The 23871-nt window shown below is 44.8% G+C and overlaps 1 protein-coding gene across 2 annotated transcripts in view; it reads right to left on the reverse strand.

The window, feature by feature from the left end:
• The window catches only part of DMRT1 (doublesex and mab-3 related transcription factor 1), a 115063-nt gene that overhangs the window by 57476 nt on the left and 33716 nt on the right, over positions 1-23871 (reverse strand). For both annotated transcript variants that reach the window (XM_047769549.1, XM_047769548.1), the window contains one exon: positions 15292-15575. In XM_047769549.1, coding sequence (XP_047625505.1) covers positions 15292-15575 — 284 coding nt within the window. The remainder of the gene's footprint in view (positions 1-15291; positions 15576-23871) is intronic.

Genomic DNA, 23871 nt, shown 5'->3' on the forward strand with positions numbered 1-23871 from the left:
TGCCCATTACATACTTTAAAAATTTCAGGTATACAAATACTTGTTTGATATTTGAAAGAAAAATCCTGTCTGAAGTGTTTCTACTTTTCACATTTAAAAAGTTGATCATTAATATGTGTAATCTAATAGAAATGATACACTAGAACTTACAAAACAGAACCAGACTCGAAGACTTTGAAGACAAACTTCAGTTTACCAAAGGGGAAATGCTGTGGGGGGGGAGGGATAAATTAGGGGTTGGGATTGATATACACACTATTATATATGGAATAGATGCATAACAAGGACCTACTGTATAGCACAGGGAAATTTACTCAGTACTGTGTGGTAACCTACATAGGAAAAGAAACTGTAAAGGTAGAGTTCCTGTTGTGGCTCAGTGGGGTTAACGAACTCGACTAGAATCCATGAGGATGTGGGTTCCATTCCTGGCCTCACTCAGGAGGTTAAGGATCCGGCACTACCAGGAGCTGTGGTGCAGATGTGGCTTGGATCTCTCATTGCTGTGGCTGTGGTGTAGGCCGGCAACTGTAGTTCCAATTCAACCTCTAGCCGGTGAACTTCCACATGCTACAGGTATAGCCCTAACAAACAAAATATATACACATACACACAGACATGTTAAGTACATATATAGCTGATTTACTTAGCTGTATGGCTGAAATTAATACAACTTTGTAAGTCAACTATATTCCAATAAAATTTACTTTTTTTTTTCTTTTTAGGGCTGCACCTGCAGCATGTGGAGGTTCCCAGGCTAGGGGTCAAATCAGAGCTACAGCTGCCGACCTACACCACAGCCACAGCAACTCGGGATCTGAGCCACATCTGCGACCTTTACCACAGTTCACAGCAACACCAGATCCTTAACCCACTGAGCGAGGCCAGGGATCAAACCTGTGTCCTTATGGATACTAGTCAGATTCGTTTCCGCTGAGCCATGACAGGAATTCCAATTCCAATAAAATTTAAAACTAACTCAAGAAACTACACTGACACTATCCAATGGAGAGAGACAGAGAAAACACTCCTTCACATTTTTTGGTTTCATACGATTACCTAAGACATCAAAATACGATGTCTGCCTTCCTTCTCCCAGGATTGGCTAAGAATTGCCAAAAAGAGTACGAGAAGTAATGTGATAAGAAATGGTGTCAGAAATAATGAGGAGACAGTCCCTTTTCCCCTGCTCCTCAGCCTTCTTTTGAACGCCCCTCCCAGGAGACTGTGCATCGCAGGGAGATATGCTCAGGGTCAGGGTCTCCCAAGGGGGTGGGGGTGCAGGCAGTGAGAGGCTGCACTCGCTGCAGAGCACTTTTTAAATAATAAACTAAGTCCATCTGCTTAGCACCGTGCAGTGAGCATTCTAAAGGACCACAGTGATAGAAATACAGTCCTCCCCCCAACCCCCGCCTCGCCCCACTCCTGGGCCATCACTGCACAGGGCCTACCTTTCCACAAGGCACCACAGCCCCAAGGAACCGGAGACTGATTACAGCAGCCATCAGAGAACCATGTGTGGCCTTCGAGTCGTCTCACCTGTCCACCCACTGTGAGCTGGCACAGGAGGGGACAGTCCAGCACAGGGCCCAGCACTCAATGAATGAATGATAAATGCACGAAGGACTTTCTTATACGTGGTCTGCAACATAATGGAGATTTTCATAACCCTTCATTTTGTTTTCTACTTCCATATTCCTAATATAGCTCAAAAAATAGGGCAAATCAGCCTCTATAATGCATTCCCTTGATTTTGGTCCTTTTTTTTTTCCTCCTTTTTATGGCCGAACCAGTGGCGGTGGCATAAGGAAGTTACCAGGCTAGGGGTCAAATTGGAGCTGCAGCTGCCGGCCTACACCACAGCCACAGCAATGCCAGATCCGAGCCATATCAACAACCTACACCACAGCTTGTGGCAAGGCTGGATCCTCAACCCACTGAGCGAGGCCAGGGATTGAACCTGCATCCTCCAGAGACACTATGTCAGGTTCTTAACCCATGGAGCCACGGCAGGAGCTCCGATTTTGGTCTTTATTCAACTAATGAGGGCCATTTAACAGGCCACAGAAATATGGATTCCAAAGAAATTTGAGAGTTGCTCATCCACATACTTAAACATTCTGAAAAGCAATGAATTTTACACCATAACTCACATCTACTCAGGAAAAAAGTAAGCTAAAAAGGCAAATATAAAGAGATAAGATTTTTGGCTACCAGCCCAACTAAATCAAATCTGGAAGCTTTTAAAAACTGTGATCTAACCATCTAATTTTCAAGTAGACTACAGAATCCCCAGATGACTGTATTATTTACTAACCTGATGCTACTGGGTCAGTCGTTATGCAAAAATCTCACAACAGACTGATGTCTTTGTGCCTCTATTTTAATTGTGGAGTCATCCCTGGCATAGACCAGCCCTTTCCAGGGTTTGCAGATTAAACTGAACTCATATAAGAATGGAAATGACCCTGAAGGACAGTCCAGGATTTACTGGAGTCTCCCTAAGGTTTCTAAGAATTCAAGGTTGCTTTCAATCGGGATCTCCTGGGATGTTACTGGACCACTTCCTTCAGGCTGAGAATCAATCATTTAGGATGACTAGGTGCCAAAGCTGCTGCCCCCAAGATCTTCTCTGAGTCAAAGCTGCCTTGGCCATTGCCTGAGATTTCCAGGGACCAGTTCCATTTTCATGTGTAATCCACACTTTTGTAAGCAAAATACTCTGCAAAAAATGATTCTCCTGCACACAGCTGCAGTGAAGGAACGTTCCTCAGCCCACCTCTCACTGTCTGAGTTCAGCTCCCTCAGCCCTGGTTCCAGACCATGAGCCACCAGGAATACCGTCAACACTGGCACCAATTCTTGCAAACAATGGCCCTCCTATGGGATCAAAAGCCTGAAAATCATTCAACTTTCATAGTCTGTATAAGAAAGCAACCCTTCCTGCCAAAAAAGGAGTAATAAAAATCAGACCATGTCAGTCATGATCATGGCTTGTACTCATCTAGAATGAGACAAAGCAGCAATTCTTTCGGGGCAATTACACCTCTCTCAAAGAGGAGGTCATTTGGCAACAGAAAGCCAGGACTCTATGTACCACATTGTCTTTATCAATTCCTCTGGTGAAGGACATTTAGGTTGCTTCTGCTCTTGGCTATTGTAAATAGTGCTGCAATGAAGAGTGGGGTGCCTGTATCTTTTCAAATTACGGTTTTTCCCAGACAGATGCCCAGGAGTGCGACTGCTGGGGCATATATGGTAGTTCTATTTTCACACAATGGAGTATTACTCAAGTCAAAAAAAAAAAAAAGAATGAGGAGTTCCCATCATGGCAAAGCAAAAACAAATCCAACTAGGAACCATGAGGTTGCAGGTTCGATCCCTGGCCTCGCTCAGTGGGTTAGGGATCTGGCGTTGCTGTGAGCTGTGGTGTAGGTCACAGACACGGCTGAGATCTGGCATTGCTATGGCTGTGGTGTAGGCCAGCAGCAGCAGCTCTGGTTAGACCCCTAGCCTGGGAACCTCCATATGCCACTGGTACAGCCCTAAAAGGACAAAAGACAAAAGACAATTAAAAAAAAAAAACGAAATAATGCCATTTGCAGCAACACAGAGGAACCTAGAGATTCTCATACTAAGTGAAATAAATCAGAGAAAGACAAACAAATGATATCACTTTTATGTGGAAAGTAAAAAAAGATACAAATGAACTTATTTGCAGAACAGGAATAGACTCATAGACTTTGAAAACAAACTCACAGATACCAAAGGGGACAAGTTGAGGGAGGAGGGATGCACCTGGGGTTTGGAATTGGCATATGCACACTGAGGTTTATGGAATGATTGGCCAACAGGAACCTACTGTATATAGCACAGGAAACTCAAGCCGATATTCTATGATAATCTATATAAGAAAAGGGTATGAAAAACAATAGACATGTATATATGTATAACTAAATCACTTTGTTGTACAGCAGAAATTATCACAAAATTGTAAATCGACTATACTTCAGTAAAGCTTCCCAGGCCCACTGCTGCCCCTCAAGAGCCCTGTGCATGAGGAGCTTTTTTCCTACAGGAGTAAGAATATGATATAAAGGACCAAGAGAATTGGGTTTATCATTATTTCTCCTTAAACAAGAAGAACCTGGTCAGGAATTATGTTTCAGAAGAGAAAATTACAGATGCAGCTAAGACCTGACATGCCATTTAAAGGAAAGTTCACAGAAGAGGCCATGTGACCCCAAACTTGGGGAAGCCTGACACCTTCATGTCACTGGCTTTAAAATTGGGGTGGGGAGTTCCCGTTGTGGCGCAGTGGTTAAAGAATCCGACTAGGAACCATGAGGTTGCGGGTTCGGTCCCTGCCCTTGCTCAGTGGGTTAACGATCTGGCGTTGCCGTGAGCTGTGGTGTAGGTTGCAGACGCGGCTCGGATTCCGCGTTGCTATGGCTCTGGCGTAGGCCGGGGCTACAGCTCCGATTGGACCCCTAGCCTGGGAACCTCCATATGCCGCGGGAGCGGCCCAAGAAATAGCAACAACAACAACAAAAAGACAAAAAAAAATTGGGGTGGCTGGTAATGACTTCCAAGTTTAAACAGATGATTTCCCCAAGACCAGTCTTCTGAGCTGGGAAGCCCAAACCCTGTGTCCTCACTGTGCCCGAAAGCAGGACCTACCTGGGGTGCACATGAGAGGGCCCCACAAAAGACTGGACTAGCATAAGGGCATCCACAGGGCTGAGATAAAAAGACAGCAAAAGACGAAAGCACTCTGCCCAAAAAGAGTGAGGCTGGGACAACTGCTCAAGGCAGGGCACTGAAGACCCTCAAGAACTCTGCTGTGGTCATGGGGACACAATGCCAGGTGCCATGGTTTTCAGACTCTGGATTTCAGACTACTACAACTTTTTTTTTTTTTTTTTTTTTGGTCTTTTTAGGGCCACACCTGCAGCACATGGAGGTTCCCAGGCTAGGGGTCGAATCGGAGCTATAGCTGCTAGCCTATGCCATAGCCACAGCAATGCCAGATCCAAGCCGCATCTGCAACCTACACCACAGCTCATGGCAATGCTGGATCCTTAACCCACTGAGCAGGGCCAAGGACTGAACCCTCGTCCTCATGGATGCTAGTCAGATACATTTCCGCTGAGCCACAACAGGAACTCCTAGTTCAACTTTTTTAAAAGGGGGTGGAGGAGACAGAGATAGATCTGCCAACAATTTATATTGCAAAGAAAGGGCATTTATGAAAAAAAGAAAAAGAAATCCTTACTTTATCAAAAAAAAAAAGTTGAAAGGGTACAGTCTCAATACAAAAATATTTTTGAATAGAATAACTTAGCTATTAAAAAAAATACCTTAGCTTTATCTTCTTCATTTCTCCATAAACCAGCACAGGTAACATCCTGCATTCAGGTAAACTGAATTATATGCACCAAGAACATAAATTAGAACAGGAGGTATTTGAGAGGAAGAAGAAAAATATATCAACGCTTTTCTCTGAAATAATTGCCTAACCTAGAAACCTTAGAATAATCAACTATAAATTAGAATTACAGGGTTCACCAAAATAGCTGGATACAAAATAAATAAACCACATCATAGCAACATCAACAGAAATGTATGACCCCATAACTTCCCTTCGAAAAATAAATTAGGGTGCTTAGCCCTAACAGCTCAAGGCAAATACCTTATCTAATTTAATTCCCTTTTCCTAAGGAAAGAAATTGCTCTAAATGTTTAAAACTGAACATGGCCTTCTGTGGGCTTGAGGACTTTCTGAGTTTTTCTTTCCAGAAGAGAAAGCCTGTCAGTGTTTGCTTACCAACAAATAGTGGTAATAACCAGTTTGCCTAAAAAGGAAAGCCGGGGCTGGTTTAACTGGAAGGGCAGCCGAGTGGATCCTGAGTGTTAACCCCAAGAAAGAAGGCCCAGGCTTGGGGCTGTGTTCCTCAGGCCAGTCACTTCATCCTTCCCAGCCAAAATCACCTGGAGTCTCCTCAGACCAGGGGGAATGACAGGGGAGCTCACTGGCCTGACGCAAGCACAAAATTACCTCAAGTCTCTCCTGCTTCATCTTCAAAACTGAAGTGGATTTTGCATTCTACTACCTTTTCCCAGATATACTGGTTTTTAAATTTAGAAATATTAAAAATCAATGGCTTAATTAATGAATATTGTCTCCCTGGGAACAGGAGTCAGGTTTAAGCCCTGGCTGCCTATCCCCACTGCTCTGGACCTCCTGGGGAACCCCAGGGCAGAGATGTGAAGGCATTGGGACTGTGCCCGCACCCACAGGCTCTGTAAGTCACAGCTCAGCATTCTCTCAGCTAACAGGTTGTTCTGATGTTGAACCATGTTAATAAAAAGAGGTGACAGGAGTTCCCGTTGTGGCTCAGAGGAAACAAACCCGACTAGTATACTAGTATCCATGAGGATGCAGGTTCAATCCCTGGCCTCACTCAGTGGGTTAAGGAACTAGCGTTGCCATGAGCTATGGTCTAAGTAGATTACAGATGTGTTTCAGATCCTACACTGCTGTGGCTGTGGCGCACACAGGCCAGGAGCTGCAGCTCCAACCCCTAGCCTGGGAATTTACAGCTGCCACAAGTGTGGCCCTAAAAAGCAAAAAAAAAAAAAATAGAGGAGATGGTGTGAAAACCAGGACCCCCCACCAAACTGCTTGATACAGGATGGCAGGGCTGGTACAGTGGGGCTGCCACCAAGACAGTCAAAAGGGGTGGCTTTTACAAGTGCAGGGCTGGCCCTGTGGCACTTAGCAGGTAAGTGCTAAAGGGCCAGCCCAATAAAGTCCACAAGGGGGCGCCTTTCTCTGTACTCCTAAGTCTAGACGCCAGAATTTGATTTCCTGCCAGCCTGTGTCTCAGCTCTGAAGCCAGGGTTACTTAGATGATCTCCAACCTCCCTTCTCATTTACCAGTAATAACAGCCTGTTCAAGACCTACTTTTCTCATTTTTGTCTGTCTGATTCAGCGCTAGATACCTAGCACGTAGTGGGACCTCACTGTATGTTTACTTAACAACTGAATGCATTCAGTGAGGAGCACAATCATAAATGGTCAGTCATATTTTGAGACACTTCAGGCTGAGCCCAAAAGAACCAGGAGAAGGAGAGAAAGCACCTCTGTGGCCACGTGACCACCCCAGCTGTGGCAGGACCATGGGTCTCCATCACTGGTCGCAAGAGCTTCTGAAAAACTAGTCCCGGGGGCACGTGCCATGGGGTCTAAAAGGAGATCCCAGGTATAGCCCAGAGTCCTCCCATATTTATTTCTGCTCACTTGATATGCACTTCTCCCTCGTCAACCTGGTACAACATGTTTATTTAAGAGGTAATGTTGCCGTGGAGGAGGGCACCAGGCAATAAACAGCTTTTGCAGGCAATTAAATGCAGAAGTGAAATTGAGCTGCTGGTCAGTGGAACCAGCCATTCATCGTGAGTTTGTTCTAGTGTCACAAATGTTATTCCTGTTTCACAACAGGACAGGAATCTATGATTGGGCCACAAATCTCCAGAGGCTGCAGATAGACTAAAAGCGGTTAAGGCAGCTCTCACCATGCATGCAAGGCAGCAAAATGGAAGAGGATTCCAGGATGCTGGTCCATCAGACTCCTCTAGCTTTTTTTTTTTTTTTTTAATTGTATAGGTTTTGCACTTAGTAGGTGCCGAAAAATTATTTGTGGCTTGCATGACTTTATAGGGAGACTTACAGGAAGTCTCAACTCTATAATAAAAAGTCAATGGTTTCTTTTGGTAGACAATTCAATACCCTCCCCACTAATCTCTAAGAAGTCTGGCTTTAAAAAATTACAATGATCTACGCTAGAGTCAATTTTTTTCTAGGAATCACAATGAAACTCTTTGTTCTGAAAACACCTCATGCTGCTCCCCCTAAACAAACTGATACCCAAAGCCACAAGGCAACCTTATTAAGATTTTTGCTCTGGTGAAGAGTTAGGAGGAAAGTCAAGTCTTAGCAAGAGAGTCAAGTCAGAGATAGAGGAGATGCTGCTGGACTTAGGCCCTTCGGTGGAGGTGGGGTCAGACCAGAGGGAAGATCCAGAGACCAGCTCTGTGCCCTCCAGGGGCAGCTCTGGAACATCTTCTACAGAGCGTGGTGACAAGCAAGAGCAGCCCCTTCCCCGCCCTCCCCCTCCAGGGAAGCTGCCACCAGGAGGGAGTCCAAAGAGCAGAGCCAGGGCACCCTTCTGAAACAGCAGGAACGGCAAGGTTGGGGGAGGCCCTGCCCCAGATCACTGTCCCTGCATCTCTGCCATAACGAGTTGGCAGAAAAGTGAGCTGCCCTGTTCCTACCCCTTAAACACTGGTTATAGGTATTAGTCTAGGTGTTTGCTATTGAATTTTTTTAATGGCCATACCCATAGCATATGGAAGTTCCCAGGCCAGGGACTGAATCAGAGCCTCAGTTGCAACCTCTGCCAGATCTTTTAACCCACGTCACTGGGCCATGTATAGAACCCACACCCCCACAATCGGATTCTTAACCCACTGCACCACAGCAGGAACTCCTTGCTATTTAATTAATACTTCTTTATAACATACACATCTTTTTTTTTTTTGTCTTTTGTCTTTTTTGTTGTTGTTGTTGTTGTTGCTATTTCTTGTGCCGCTCCCGCGGCACATGGAGGTTCCCAGGCTAGGGGTTGAATCGGAGCTGTAGCCACCGGCCTACGCCAGAGCCACAGCAACGCAGGATCCGAGCCGCGTCTGCAACCTACACCACAGCTCACGGCAACGCCAGATCGTTAACCCACTGAGCAAGGGCAGGGACCGAACCCGCAACCTCATGGTTCCTAGTCGGATTCGTTAACCACTGCGCCACGACGGGAACTCCCATATACATCTTAATAAACATATTTTGCACCATTATAATCTTTGCCTATGCTTCCAGTTTTCTATTTCTTAAGTGGATCAAAAATTCTTCCCCATCCCCAATAAAAAGTATTCCATATACATCTATATACTTGGTCCACATGCACGTGTCAGGTTCATTGAACAATAACTAAAAAGTGCATTATATATACCCCATTTTATTACAAAGGAGATCTGAGATAGCAAACTAAAATACTCATGAACAAGAGGCTAGAAATTAAAGAGATTTCAAAAAAGAGCAGGGCTAAGAAAAAGTAACAGCTAGCTAATGAAAGAAATTCACTGAAGTTAATATCAGCATAGCATTTCCTGGCACACACAGTAATCTTCTCACTCAGTCATCACACAGCCTCATTGTGTCCATGCAACAGTTCCATGAAGGTGGTACTAAGCCCACTTTATAGACAAAACAACTGAGATTCAGAGGGGTAAGTATTCTGCTCAAGACTACATGAACAGTTAAGTCCCAAATGAGAAGTGAAAATAGATCTCCACACATCAGACTCTGTGCTCCTCAAAGCACACTGTACTGTGGCCCTAAGTCCATACGCCTGGTTTCTGGGCCAGGCTCTGTCATCACCCAGCTGCAGTGCTGACTGCAGCCCCCCGGCTCCAGACCTCAGCTTCCCTGCAGCAGGAGGGCAGGGACTTGAATTCTGTGAAATCCATTCCAGCTCTGATCATCCCTGCACTAATTTTCACCTGTTCTTTTGCAAACTGATGGCTTATATGGATGTTGGATTTGTAATTTTTTAGTTTTATGAGTTGATTTACAATGTTGTGTTAATTTCTGCTGTACAGTGAAGTAACTCAGTTATACGTATACATATTTTTTCATATTCTTTTCCATTATCACCAGATGTAATAAAGTACCTTGTTGTTTATCTAACCTATAGATAACAGTTTGCCTCTGCTAATCTGAGTTTCTTTCCAAGAGAACTAATGTGTGTGTGTGTGACAAGGGTGTAAGTTAAATTCCTGTTCACATTTGGTTACAAGATTAATCCACAGACTCATAAAATATCAGCCTTAGAAGAGATGGCGAGGCCATGCAGTCAAGCCCCCTCACCTCAATCATTAGGATCATCTTTTGGGTTACACACATGCTGCAGGTATGCCTACATTTGCTTTATGATAATCACATTCAAAGGAAATCTAATGTAGATTGCAAAAGCAACTCCCAAACTGCAAGGAATTCAGCATATTTTAAACACTAGTGGCCGAGCCTGTGTATTTCAGGAAAACAACAGGAGCTGGGTTTTTAGCCATCCAAAAGTTAATCGGACCTCACAGTTGCCTTTGTAGCTTAGTGGGACCAATATTCATGAGGATGTGGGTTCAATCCCTGGCCTCGCTCAATGGGATCCAGTGTTGCCACGAGCTGCCTGGGAACTTCCATATGCCATGAGTGCGCCCCTCCCCCACACACACACAAAAAAGCCATTGGACCTCAGACCTCCCTCAGCACTGTCCTAGAAGTTTCTGCTAATCTCCGATCTTCATGAGTGAAGAGAGAAAATCAGAAGAGGTTCCAAGAAGATGCCCAAAATAAAGCAGAGAACTTGGATAGACATTCCAAGCCCTAAAGAGAGGCTCCGTATCTGCACTTAATTGATGCTGTCCCTGGAGCGCTGAGTCAGCTGCAGGCCCAGGTCTCCCCAGACAGTGCTGGAAACATACCGTGAGAGACCAGACCAAAAACCCCAGCTCTATATGTCATGGCTGTGTGACTGTAGTGGCTCTCTAAGTCTCTATGTCCTCACCTTTTTATGTCCCCCCCCCCTTTTAGGGCCACACCCACAGCATATGGAGGTTCCCAGGCTAGGGGTTGAATCAGAGCTACAGCTGCTGGCCTACACCACAGCCACAGTAACGTGGGATCCGAGCCACATCTGCAACCTACACCACAGCTCATGGCAAGGCCTGATCCTTAACCCACTGAGCAAGGCCCAGGATCAAACCCATGTCCTCAGGGATACTCGTCGAGTTCATTTCCACTGAGCCACATGGGAACTCCTCTATGGCCTTGCCTTTAAAAGGAAGACATACCATCTGGCTCCCAGAGCAGAGGGAGGCTTCACTGCTCAACAATGAGAACTATAAGGGTGGTTTTATGACAAACTAAGAGGAATGGGCATCAACCAGGGTAGCAGAGAAGGACCTATTTCTGCAAAATAATCTGTTACATGAGAATATATAACCAACTGGCTAAGAAATAGGAAGGCTTGAGCCTAGGCCTCCTTGAAAACAAACTCCTATGTTAAATGTTGCCTCGATGTCTTTCCTGGGCCTCTAACTAGGGCCCCTCTCAGGTCCAGTTAAGCAGTGGTTCTAGAGAAGGCATGAGAATAGCATCAAAACTGCAGGCCCCCCATAGGACTAAGAAAGTTTGGGCCAGACTTTTCCTCCCTGCCTGGCTAGCTGGGGGCCATGCACGTGCCCTCCAGGGAATCTCTAGGGTGGCTGAGGCAGTGCTTGGAGGCCAGGCAACTTTGCCACCCTAGAGAACGTCTCTTCCTAGCTGTCCTTGGTCTCCAAAGATGGATCTTGGCAAGGCCCTCCAAAGAAATTCAAGTCCTCAGCCTCGCCCCCGCAGGTCCTCAAGGTGGAATAAGAATTAACTGGGGTATGTCCGGCATCTTACACCATCAGAAAGATTTTGACGAAGTGGGAGGGTTATTTAATTTAGGAGATTTCGGATGCTGCCGTAAAGCTGTGTGCTGCCTTTTTTTTTTTTTTTTTTTCAGGAGACACTTAGGGTTTTTCTTTCTCATCAGTCAACATGTTCACAAACCTTCCCTAACTTCTCCTTAAAGCCTATAAGTAGTTAGAAAACCAGGACACTTCAGTAGTAGCCCCTTGGCTCCTGGGACCCTGCAGGATGGGCTGGTTTTTGAAGAACTATAAGATACTTCTTCCTCCTTTCTTAGAGGAGAGTCTCTAACAGAAATCAACCTAAAACCAGCGCCAAGTCATAAAATCCAACTGGCGCTTTGAAAGGCCTGGAATGGAATAGCTTGAGGATGGATAAATCATTGCATTTCTTTTACATCCATATCACCTCTCGATCCTTTTTTTTTCCTTTTTCTTTTCTTTCCCTTTTTTTTCTTTTCTTCTTTTTTTGTCTTATTATGGCTGCACCTGCAGCATATGGAGGTTCCCAGGCTAGGGGTCGAATCAGAGCTATAGTCTCTGACCTACGCCAGAGCTACAGCAACACAGGATCCAAGACACCACAGCTCACGGCAATGCCAGATCCTTAACCCACTGAGAGAGGCCAGGGATTGAACCCACATCCTCATGGATGCTAGCCGGGTTCGCCAACCATTGGCCACAATGGGAACTCCACCTCTCAATTCTAATACCAATATGCCTTAAGCTCCAGCCCCGTCCCCCCACCTTTTTTTCTCTTTGGCCCACCCTGCAGCATATGGAGTTCCCAGGTCAGGGATCAGATCCGAGCCACCATTGTGACCTACACTGCAGCTGCAGCAATGCTGGATCCTTAACCCACTGCACCCCCAGCATTCCAGTGCTCCAGAAATGCTTTGGATCCCATTGTCCCACAGAGGGAACACCTTAAGTTCCCTTAAAAAAGAGTATGATTCTAAAAATAAAACATATGGAAAACCTATGAAAATAAGTAGCCCAGGGGATTAATAGGCGGAGGAAGTCAGACGCCTAAGGCCAGTGTGAGAATCCAAAAAAATGGGGTGATGTGAGCACCAGCACCTTCCCCACATCTATAAAAGCAAAAGGGAATAGCATTGCTCAGTGGAAAATGTCAACTCACATTTTAAAAAAAGGGGGGATAAAAAAGATTTGCCTTAAACTCTCCCAGACTTCAAGAAATACTACAAAGCCACAGTCATCAAAACAGTGTGGTACTGGTATCAAAACAGACAGACAGACCAATGGAACAGAAGAGAGAACCCGGAAAGAAACCCTGACACCTATGGTCAAGTAATCTTTGACAAGGGAGGCAAGAACATCAAATGGGAAAAAGAAAGTCTATTCAGCAAGCATTGCTGGGAAATCTGGACAGCTGCATGCAAAGCAAAGAAACTAGAACATGCCCTCACACCATGCACAAAAAGAAACTCCAAATGGCTGAAAGACTTCAATATACGACAGGACACCATCAAACTCCTAGAAGAAAACATAGGCAAAACACTCTCTGACATCAACATCAAGAATATTTTCTCAGGTCAGTCTCCCAAAGCAATAGAAATTAGAGCAAAAATAAACCCATGCGAGCTAATCAAACTGACAAGCTTTTGCACAGCAAAGGAAACCAAAAAGAAAACAAAAAAAGACAACTTTCAGAATGGGAGAAAATAGTTTCAGATGATGCAACCGACAAGGGCTTAATCTCTAGAATATATAAACAACTTATACAACCCAGCAGCAAAAAAGCCAATCAATCAATGGAAAAATGGGCAAAAGACCTGAATAGACATTTCTCCAAAGAAGATATACAGATGGCCAACAAACACATGAAAAAATGCTCAACTGATTATAAGAGAAATGCAAATCAAAACTACCATGAGATATCACCTCACACCAGTCAGAATGGCCATCATTAATAAATCCACAAATAACAAGTGCTGGAGGGGCTGTGGAGAAAAGGGAACCCTCCTACACTGTTGGTGGGAATGTAAACTGGTACAGCCACTATGGAGAACAGTTTGGAGATACCTTAGAAATCTATACATAGAACTTCCATATGACCCCGCAATCCCACTCTTGGGCATCTATCCGGACAAAACTCTACTTAAAAGAGACACGTGCAGCCGCATGTTCATTGCAGCACTATTCACAATAGCCAAGACATGGAAACAACCCAAATGTCCATCAACAGATGATTGGATTCGGAAGAGGTGGTATATATATACAATGGAATACTACTCAGCCATAAAAAAGAATGACATCATGCCATTTGCAGCAACATGGATGGAGCTAGAGAACCTCATACTGAGTGAAATGAGCCAGAAAGACAAAGACAAATACCATATGATATCACTTATAACTGGAATCTAATATCCAGCACAAATGAACATCTCCTCAGAAAAGAAAATCATGGACTTGGAGAAGAGACTTGTGGCTGCCTGATGGGAGGGGGAGGGAGTGGGAGGGATCGGGAGTTTGGGCTTATCAGACACAACTTAGAATAGATTTACAAGGAGATCCTGCTGAATAGCATTGAGAACTTTGTCTAGATACTCATGTTACAACAGAAGAAAGGCTGGGGGAAAAATGTAATTGTAATGTATACATGTAAGGATAACCTGACCCCCTTGCTGTACAGTGGGAAAAAAGTAATAATAAATAATTAAAAAAAAAAAAAAAAAGATTTGCCTTAACCTCCAAATACATACACCACATTGTGAGGACACCAAAACCCAGCTGGGAAAGTATGAGACGGTAAATGCGCCTAAAATGAGAAACGTCCTTGCAGAAGTGGCGTCTTGAAGGAGTCAGAGGGGGGTTTTGAGGGGCACTCACGCGTGCACATCCCCACAAGGTGAACGAATGCTTTCCATGCCTTGAATCTGCTGCTACTATATTGGCCTGACAGAAATGGTGATGACTGAGGAAGCAGAACAGCACTGTATAAACATTCCCTGATAATGCAAAACGCTTTGTTTTACCCCCAATATTAAAAGCTCTTGATTGCACCCTATTTTAAAAACACATACTTAGTGTATGAAAGACGGACCTCCATTCCCAGCTAAAAACGCACTCAGGATGGCCCAGCACAACTGTGACCTAGTTCCTTCTCTTACCTCTCTCCCAAGCAAACCCACAGGTCCTAACGCATCTCCCTTCCAGGGCGCAAATTCATTACTAGGAACACTGCCGCCCAGAAGGCCACACTTAAGTCATTGCTAAGCTGCTCCAAAGAGTGGTGCAAGGCTGGAGGAGATGGGGGGGCATGAGGCTCAGACAGTAAGCTACCGGCAAAGCTGACTCTGGCCAACTGGGTGTTAATATAAAATGACACTTCAGAAAGAAACCCCATCACCTTTAGTTATATCTCCCCCTCCTCCCTTCCCCACCAGGTCTAAGCAACCATGAATCCTCTTTGCCTATCCTGGTTATTTCAAATAAAGGGAATCAAATAATAATAAAAATATGTATATAAAATGACACTGAAGAATGAGAAAAGTCAAATTTGAAAGTACAAACAAATATGTGCCTATTTCTTTACAATTCCTTACAGCCAACTCATGGGGTTAAGTGATTTTATGAATAGTGAAAACTTTACGTGTTTTGCATAATGGGCACACATGAGCTGGGTGTGCATGGGAGATGTGCGTGTGTTTATGCATGTGGTTTTCGCATATCCAGTTCCCTCTCTGGGAACACCTTACCTGCCACTGGTTTCCTGTCTGACCAGGCACATAAGGTGCCGGGAGGCTCCGAAGGCTGTTCTTCACAGGGGACCCCCCAAGGGGGCTTCCCACATCCCCAGAAGAGGAGTCTGCTGCCAAGGCCATGGAGTACTGCGGGTAGTTGTACAAATTGTTGTAGTAAGGGAACAGAGACGGCTGGTAAAAGCTGCTGTAGTAGGTGGAGTCTGAGACGAGGTCAGGTGCGTTCTCCACGTGCCCTCTGCTGGTGACAGCAGGAATATCCTGGATGACCATGCGTCCCTCTAGAAAGAAACAGACAACACAGTGTTCAGGTGGGGCCACAAACCTGTACCTCTAAACCTTGCCACGATGATCTTTCTCCTTAAGATCCAGAGAACAAAGCTCCAGACACTCCGTTTCTGTGGCTGACATACAGGAGGCCTTCTAAGGTTGGCCTAACTCTGGTAGCACAGCTGACAGTCCCTTGGTGAGTATTTTTACTGAAAATACCAAAAACATTTTAGGTATTTTCATTTTAATTACAGAGAGCCTGACCAGGTCTAACTTCTACCTAGAAATTCCTATTCTAATATGGCAAATCTGGTTAACTTGGCTGTCTGCAATAGACTTAAAAAAATTAATTGTACTTCACTTTAAATAAAGGAATTAAAAAACCCCAGTGCCCTTACTATGGTTAGTCCACAGAGATATGTCCCAAAGCCAAGGCAAGAGGCTAAGAGTTTAAGCAAACATTGTTTCCTTCACTTCCTTCCAAGAGCTGATACTGTATCCTTCCAAAGCCTGGACAATGGTATAGACCCAGGGAGACAAACTTCTGTAAAAGGTCAGTTACTAACTACTTTAGGCCTATGGCCATTCCCCTGTAGAATGCACAGGCTGCTGTGTGGTTGTGTTGCAATAAAACTTTATTCACAAGCACAGGCCATGAGCCAAAGTGATCCTGCAGGCTGAAGTTTGCCAACCTAGGTCTAGATATTAAACTGTGTCAGTTCCAATAAACAACTGAATGGACTAGGACACCCCAACGAGGGACATATATTAAAACAATGTTCTCAGAGCTGGGCCCAGTGCCTGAAATGGCTGCAAGGTTATCAGGCTGTCCCTACTACCCACAGGGACTCTACAGTCTAGGATGAACGATGGGGCCACAGAGTGCAACGAGGACTCTCACACAGGAACACACATAAATTTCTATGGAAAAGCAAAGGCTGGACAGATAACGTACAGCCTGGAAAGGAATTACAGAGAAAAAACTGCACCTGAATTGCACTTTAAAAGAGGAGCAAGAATCCTGCTGTGTAGCACTGGGAACTATATCTAGTCACTTATCATGGAGCATGATAATGTGAGAAAAAGAATGTTTATATGTATGTGTGACTGGGTCTGCATGCTATACAGTAGAAAATTGACACAACACGGTAAATCAGCTATAATGGAAAAAATAAAAATCATTTAAAAAATATAAAAGAAGAGCAAGAAATGGGTGCAAATGAGGAAAAGTACTGAGAATGAAGCAGCCAGGGCAAAGGAAATGGCAGCAGGAAAGCGGGAGGGGAGTTTGGACGTGACGGACAGGACCATCAGATAGAAGAATGGGGTGAGGAAAGGGGCCAGAGAGGTCCAGTCTGACAGGTGGGTTGGGGCCTGGTGAGGGGAAGCCTCAGACCAGCTCTGAAGTCTCTCCAGGGCACATTGGGAGCCACTGACGACTCCCGAGTAAGAAGCACAGGGGGTCAGAGAGATGCTCCAGGGTGGTGCAGCTGATGGCAATTTTAAGACAAGCGAAGGGAAGAGACCAGAGGCAGCGAGAGCCCCCAGAGAGCTGCTGAAGTCATAAGGGAGAGACCCAGAAGATGGCCAGTACTAGAGAGGGGACCTATGCCAGGGATGTCGTCGGGGTGGGGGTGATGAACTCAACGAGAGAACTGCAGGACTGACAAGCATCAGGAATTAAGACCCAGGATAAACCAACAGGGATGAGCAGGAAGCCTGGGGAGGCAGCATAGATGGAGCTGGTAGGTCTGCTAACTCAGGATGCTGGGGGTCTGCAGACAGGGGCACAGATACTCATGGGGGTGGCTGAGATTGGTGCCAGGAGATGCTGACTGCATCTGGGGAAAGGAGGAGGGAGCTGTTACAGAAGAGTATGTTCTGAAAGGAGAAACAAGGCCAGAACCCCGGAGAACAGGGGCGGGTGAGAACGCAATGTCACAGAGGACAAAGTTGACATGGATCCCCGAGGCAGGCTGCAGTGTCAACTGCTGCTAAGGGATCAAGCAGAATTATCTCTGGAAAAGACCAGCAGATGTCTTTTAGGTCTTTGGGCCTCGTGGTTTTAGCACAGTGGGAAAAGCAGAAGCCTGCAGGAGACAGAGGAGCGAGTGATGAGGAGACAGATGAATGTGGTGAAAAGCCTTCTCTCTCTGGTTGGTCGGGGCTGGGAGGTGGTGGGGGGACCCAGCTCAAAGCACCCTGCCCCACTCCCACCCTACCTTCCACATCCCGTGCCCCACATGTGGCGGTAAGTATCTGCAGAAGGGGCCAATGAAAATGTTTTCTCAAGTAGCCTGGCATCGAAATAAAGTGAGGAAGAACTAGAAGCTTCAAGAAGTCTAAGATGCTATTTCTTCTTCTTCTTCTTCTTCTTTTTTTTTGGCCACCCTGAGGCATATGGAGTTCGATCCTGGACTGGGGATCAGATCTGAGGCACAGATGCAACCTACAGCAATGCCAAATCCTTTAACCCACTGTGCCGGGCAGGGGATCAAACCTGCGTCCTCACGCTGCAGAGACACCAAGGATCCTGTTGTGCCACAGTGGAAACTCTTATTTCATTTTTAAAACACAGTGAAGAGCTGAGAACATGGAGGCAAGGAAAAGAAGCTCATGGAGAGAGAGATTCCCAAAGGAATTCGCCTGGCCCAGAGCAGGTGCTCAGAAAGTGTCCACTGGCTGAACGTGGGGTAGGGGTGACTAAACAGGCACGCTCTGGAAGGTTCAGGAGAGATCGACAACAAAAATGTATTTTTACAGTCTCCTTTTACAGTCAGCCCTGAAGATTCTTTTCTCTGAAAGGACACCAAAGTCCGTCCACTTCTAGCCCCGGCAATGCGCTGCCAGGGCCACTATCTTGTTCTATTTCTTTCCTTTCTTCTCTCCTCCTCTTCCCAGCTAACAAAATGAGAAATTCCAATTTCATTACTCTACAGTGGCTCAAGAAGGCAGGTGCCCTTCTATCCTCCTGAACTTTTACCCTGGTCCTTTCTGCTACTTTTAAACAACAATTTAATGGCAAAAGAGGTGGTTTTCAGTATCTAATTCTTTTGTCTTCAATGTCATGTCCTTACTGTTTACCCAATTACAAAACAATAAAAATTCGCAGAAAACAGTAAATTAGATGGACATTTAAATCAGAAAGGGATTAAATGACATTCTTACCATCCAGTCACAAGCATCAGAGGGACATCCATACACAATCTCACAGGCATTTTAGATGCTAATCCCTGTCCATGCAGCTGAAAAACATTGGGTACTCCCAGGGCCTACCCAGCAAAAGCAAGCTTCTTAATAAAGTAAAGGACTGAAGAGAAACCCAAAGACACCAGGAGTTGCTATCGTGGCTCAGTGGGTTCAGAACCTGACTAGTATCCAGGAGGATGCAGATTCGCTCCTAGCCTTGCTCGGTGGGTTAAAGATCCAGTGTTGCCACAGGCTGTGGCGCAGGTCACAGATGCAGTTCAGATCCCCTGTTGCTGTGGCTGTAGCGTAGACCAGCAGCTGCAGCTCCAATTTGACCTCTAGCCCAGGAACTTACATATGCTGCAGGTGTGGCCCTTAAAAGAGAGAGAGAGAGAGAGAGAGAGAGAAGAAACCCAAAGACACCAGCATTCAAGGATCAGGGCCCAAGTTCATGGATTCTACATCATAACCCTAGTCAGGGCCTCTTATCAGACCTCAGTTTATCCAGCAACGAAATGTTGTCAGTAATAATCCTCAGAGTAACAAGGGAATGGCTTCAGTGTAAACCTCAAATAAAATGCTACATCAGGTCAAAGCAAGGATTTGTTTTGTTACAGATGACTGCTGGTTAAAATGCCATCACTTACCCATAGTTTATTCCCTCTTTCAAATCATATTGAACTTTAAGAATACATTCAGATATATGCTGGAAAAGCTTCAATTCATACCAGCATTTAAAGAATAAAAATCCTTTGATCTTTGTAAGAGAAAACGCCTAAATATTTTAGACTCCAAAAATGTTTAAATATACCTAAAAAGTGACATTTTCAAAAGCACTAGGAGAGGGCACCTGTTCCAGGGACACGTAGAACTACCAAATTCTGTATTTTATAAACTGCCAAACTGTGTTTTAAAGTTCCAAATTAAAACTCGTGGTCAATGTTAAAAACAGCTTTATGGGGAGTTTCCATCACAGCTCAGCGGAAACGAATCGGGCTAGTAGCCATGAGGTGGAGGGTTCAATCCCTGGCCTCGCTCAATGGGTTAAGGATCCAGCGTTGCCATGAGCTGTGGTGTAGGTCAAAGATTTGGCTCAGATCCTGCATTGCTGTGGCTGTGTTGTAGGCCAGCAGCGGTAGCTCTGATTGGACCCCTAGCCCAGGAACCTCCATATGCTGCGAGTGCAGCCCTAAAAAGCCAAAAAAAAAAAAAGCTTTATGCCTCCCAGCCTTTATGTGATGCCACCAGTACGTGGAAAGTCCCAAGCTTGAAATAAACATCCATACAACTGCATGTGCTCAGAGCATGGTCCTTGAATCAGCAGCATCGGCACCACCGGGAACTTGTAGAAACGCACACTCTCAGATGGCTCCCCAGCCCCACCAAATCAGAGCACTGCTCAGCAATCAATTTTAACAAAAGGCCTCAGTAGGTTCAGATGGGCTCAAAAGCTCGAGAACCACTGGTCTAAAGATTCAAAGCAACTGCTCCAAAAATTATTCCTAAAACTATATGACTCCTAACTGCATTATTTTGACAGTCCTGACGGTTATCAAATAGGAGCATACAAATGAATTCCACTGAATAAAGATGCTGGGCTTCTACAGAAATCACTGTAGAGCTTGAATCGCAAGCTGTGGGTATACTGCTGCCAGATGGTTCTGATTTGCGTGGCCCACACCCGGGCTTTACTTATTCTAACTGCAAAAGCTTAATTCACCCTTTCAAGTGCTTATTCCACTTGACAAACTATACTTTTCCTCATACGGCTTCTGGATAATAAAGAGGTTCAGGTAATGCAAAAATCATTTATTCTTGATCTTCAGTTGTATTTCTGTACTTATATTTCATTCATTCATTAGTTATAATATCACAACTATATCCAAAGCTTTGCATTAAATGCCGTAAAAAAGCATAAAGAAATACTCAAAAACGTTTCATTTCTTAAGAATGTGTCATCCCTTTGGGAAAATTAGGTGTAGACTGAGAAACCTACAAAACAAAAATCTAATGGCCACAATGACAGTACAGGTAGATGTCACTTGCAGCAAAAGGTGCAGAGACATAAGTCAGGATGGAGGTGACAGAGATGGTGGGGTTGGGGAGGCAATCCAAAGAGGAGAATAACATCAAGAGGATCATGAAGCAGGAAAAGGACATGTTCTAGGGACAGTGACCAGACAAGCCTGGCTGGAGTGCAGAGTTCGCGACACGGGGCAGGAGATGATGATACTGGAAAGTTACTTTAGGACAAACTGTGGATGGCCTTGAATGTGAATGCCAGCCAAGGACCTCGGGTTTGCCCTCAAACTCTAGGGAGTCAACAAGTTTTCAGAGCAAAAGAGTAACATAAATATTTTAGGAAAGTTAAATCTGATCCAAGGACAAAAGATGGATCTAAAATAAGGAGGCAGGAGAATAGACAGGTCTAGAACAGTCTCTCTCTCTCTCTCTTTTTTTTTTTTTTTTGGTCACACCCATGAGATGTGGAAGTTTCCAGGCCAAGAATGGAACTCAAGCCACAGCAATGACAACACCAAATCCTTAGCCACTAAGCCACCTGTTCTAGGGAACTCCCTAGAACAATCTCTTCTATACATGTATGTATACATGATCTATAGATTAGAACAGACTAGGCTCTTTAAACACTCCAAGTCAGAAGAGGTAACTATGAACTTGCACGTGGAGGCTGCAGTAATGGGGGAAAAAAGAAGCACATGAAAATCACTGGCACATCTGTTTTTCTGGGAATTCCTTTCAAGCCACAACGTTACACTACTAATACTCACCATCCAGGGACCAGGGACACCACCCACCTCTCCTTTCAGGTCCTTGTTCAAAGGCTGAGTGACCACGCTTTACTTATTCCAGCTTGAGGAGGAGGAACATGCAGCTCTCGCCCAGGGTAAGAATGCAAGTGGGACGTGCCCTCTCGGCAACCTCTGCTACAGCAGAATTTCCAGAAGAGTAACTAGAGACGTTCTCTTCACCACTGGTAAGTCAGACTAAATGCCACTATTTTTTTTTTTCTTTTTAGGGCCAAACCTACAGCATATGTAAGTTCCCAGGCTAGGGAGCTACAGCTGCCAGCCTACGCCACAGCAACACAGGATCCGAGCCACGTCTTCAACCTACATCACAGCTCACCGCAATGCCAGATCCTTAACCCACTGAGCGAGGCCAGGGATGGAATCTGCATCCTCATGGATACTGATTGTGCTCATAACCCACTGAGCCACAACGGGAACTCCAGTTGGAGTGTCACTATTAACTGACGATAAACCAGAAGGATTTCCAACCCAAAAGCCACAAAATATATAACTAAGCATACAAAATTTGAAATAGCCCATATATATGTATATACACATAATATAGATAATATATATGCACTAAAGAACTTCCTTAGTGGTTTTCTTGTACAACTGCCTAACAGGCTACTCCTAACCATTTTCTGAATTACAGGAAAAAAAAAAAAAAACAGTAAAAGTTGCCAACTGGCTCCATTAACCTGAGCTGAATGCACCAATTTGTATCAGGCCCCTGACTGGGACCATGGATTCCCCCTCCCACCCCACCCCACCCCTCATGCCTCATGCACACTGTGGCAGGGACTTCAAACTGCATAGCCAGTCCAAGTACAAAGACCAGAGAAGAATACTGAGAAGGAAACATCTTAACGAGTTTGCTGAAAATTCTTAAGCTGGATCTCGCTCTTTATTCTTCTAGAGTAAAAACTGAACAAGATGACTTAATAATAACATTCATTGTGAAAGCACAATGGCACTGTTGTAGAAGATAGGTAGCTTCCTTAACCAGTGGCCCCTTATAGGAATAATCAGCCTCTAAGTCTTTCCTCAGCCCAGTTGCAAACAGAAGCATGAAGCCAGCTGTTTTGTTTTGTTACTTATCACCTAGTCCTAATGTGTGTGCTGTAAGGAAGAAAAACCAGCAGGTCAAGATTCGATGTCAGGAAAGGAAGCAGGCCTGCAGAACTATGTTAACTGGAAAAATGACCAGCAGCAATCATCCAACAGAGACGCTGCCTCCAGACTCGACCTCTTTTCACTGCAACGATCAAGTCTGTGGCTCTGCACATTTACCTTCCGCACAGCCAGTTCTCTGATAAGGCTTCTGAATCCCTCTGCTACTTTTTTTTTTTTTGTACTAACATATGCAGCGTGAAATATGATTCACTCCTTCCTGAGAGATCAATACCCACACATGATAAATACCCTTATTGATCCTGCAGTGTTATATGCTGGTCTCAGGGCCCATGGCATATTACTAGTAGTTAACCAGTAATTCATTTTAAGGTGTGTGAAGGCTTTTTCTCCCACTCTTGGCTAGTGTCAAGATTTCCAGAGTTGTTGCACTTTGAGTCCTTTATGTTCAAACCTGGAGCCATGCTCCCTTTCCAATGACAAAGCCAAATGCCACCGTTTTCTATATGAAAGATCACATAGGAAACCAAAATTTACGAAGTGTAAATAATAAGACTATTTGTGATTCACGATGCTCTCATGTAATTGGAGGATTTGTGTCTACCAGCTTCTAGTTTTCTCTGTAACCCTGTCCTACTCAGCTTCTAGTTTTAAGAGTTACCAACCAGGCAAAACTATGCACTGGTGCCTGTCCTACTCAGCTTCTAGTTTTAAGAGTTACCAACCAGGCAAAACTGTGCACTGTTAAGTCCGAGATCTCAAAATTACCCACCAGCCACTAACACGTTATGCTGAGCAACAGGAAGGTACAGAAAAAGTACAAGTCATTTTGTACATTCTTTTTTTTTTTTTTTAAGGAAAAATTAAGGTCTGAAGATAACATCGCTTGCTGACATGTTACAGAATCTGCAGGAGACAGCGGGCGCCACTTTCTAGAACAGGAAGGCTTCCCTGACTCCCTGTTTTGAGTGGTCTTCTCTGCAGGGAGACCCTATGTCCAGACTAATCAGCTCCTGACATTGCCTAGATTTGGAGAAAACTGAGACACGCAGCCTCAGGACTGTTTCCATACAGGGTAGGGAACGAAAAGGGAGACATGGGGGGAAAGTCAGTCCCACTCATCCATCTCCCTCTGGACCCAGAGGATGGGTGGTTTTTCTGAGCTAAAGCAGAGCTG

Source organism: Phacochoerus africanus, chromosome 2 (assembly GCF_016906955.1).
Source record: "Phacochoerus africanus isolate WHEZ1 chromosome 2, ROS_Pafr_v1, whole genome shotgun sequence".
In the NCBI taxonomy this organism is placed as follows: Eukaryota; Metazoa; Chordata; class Mammalia; order Artiodactyla; family Suidae; genus Phacochoerus; species Phacochoerus africanus.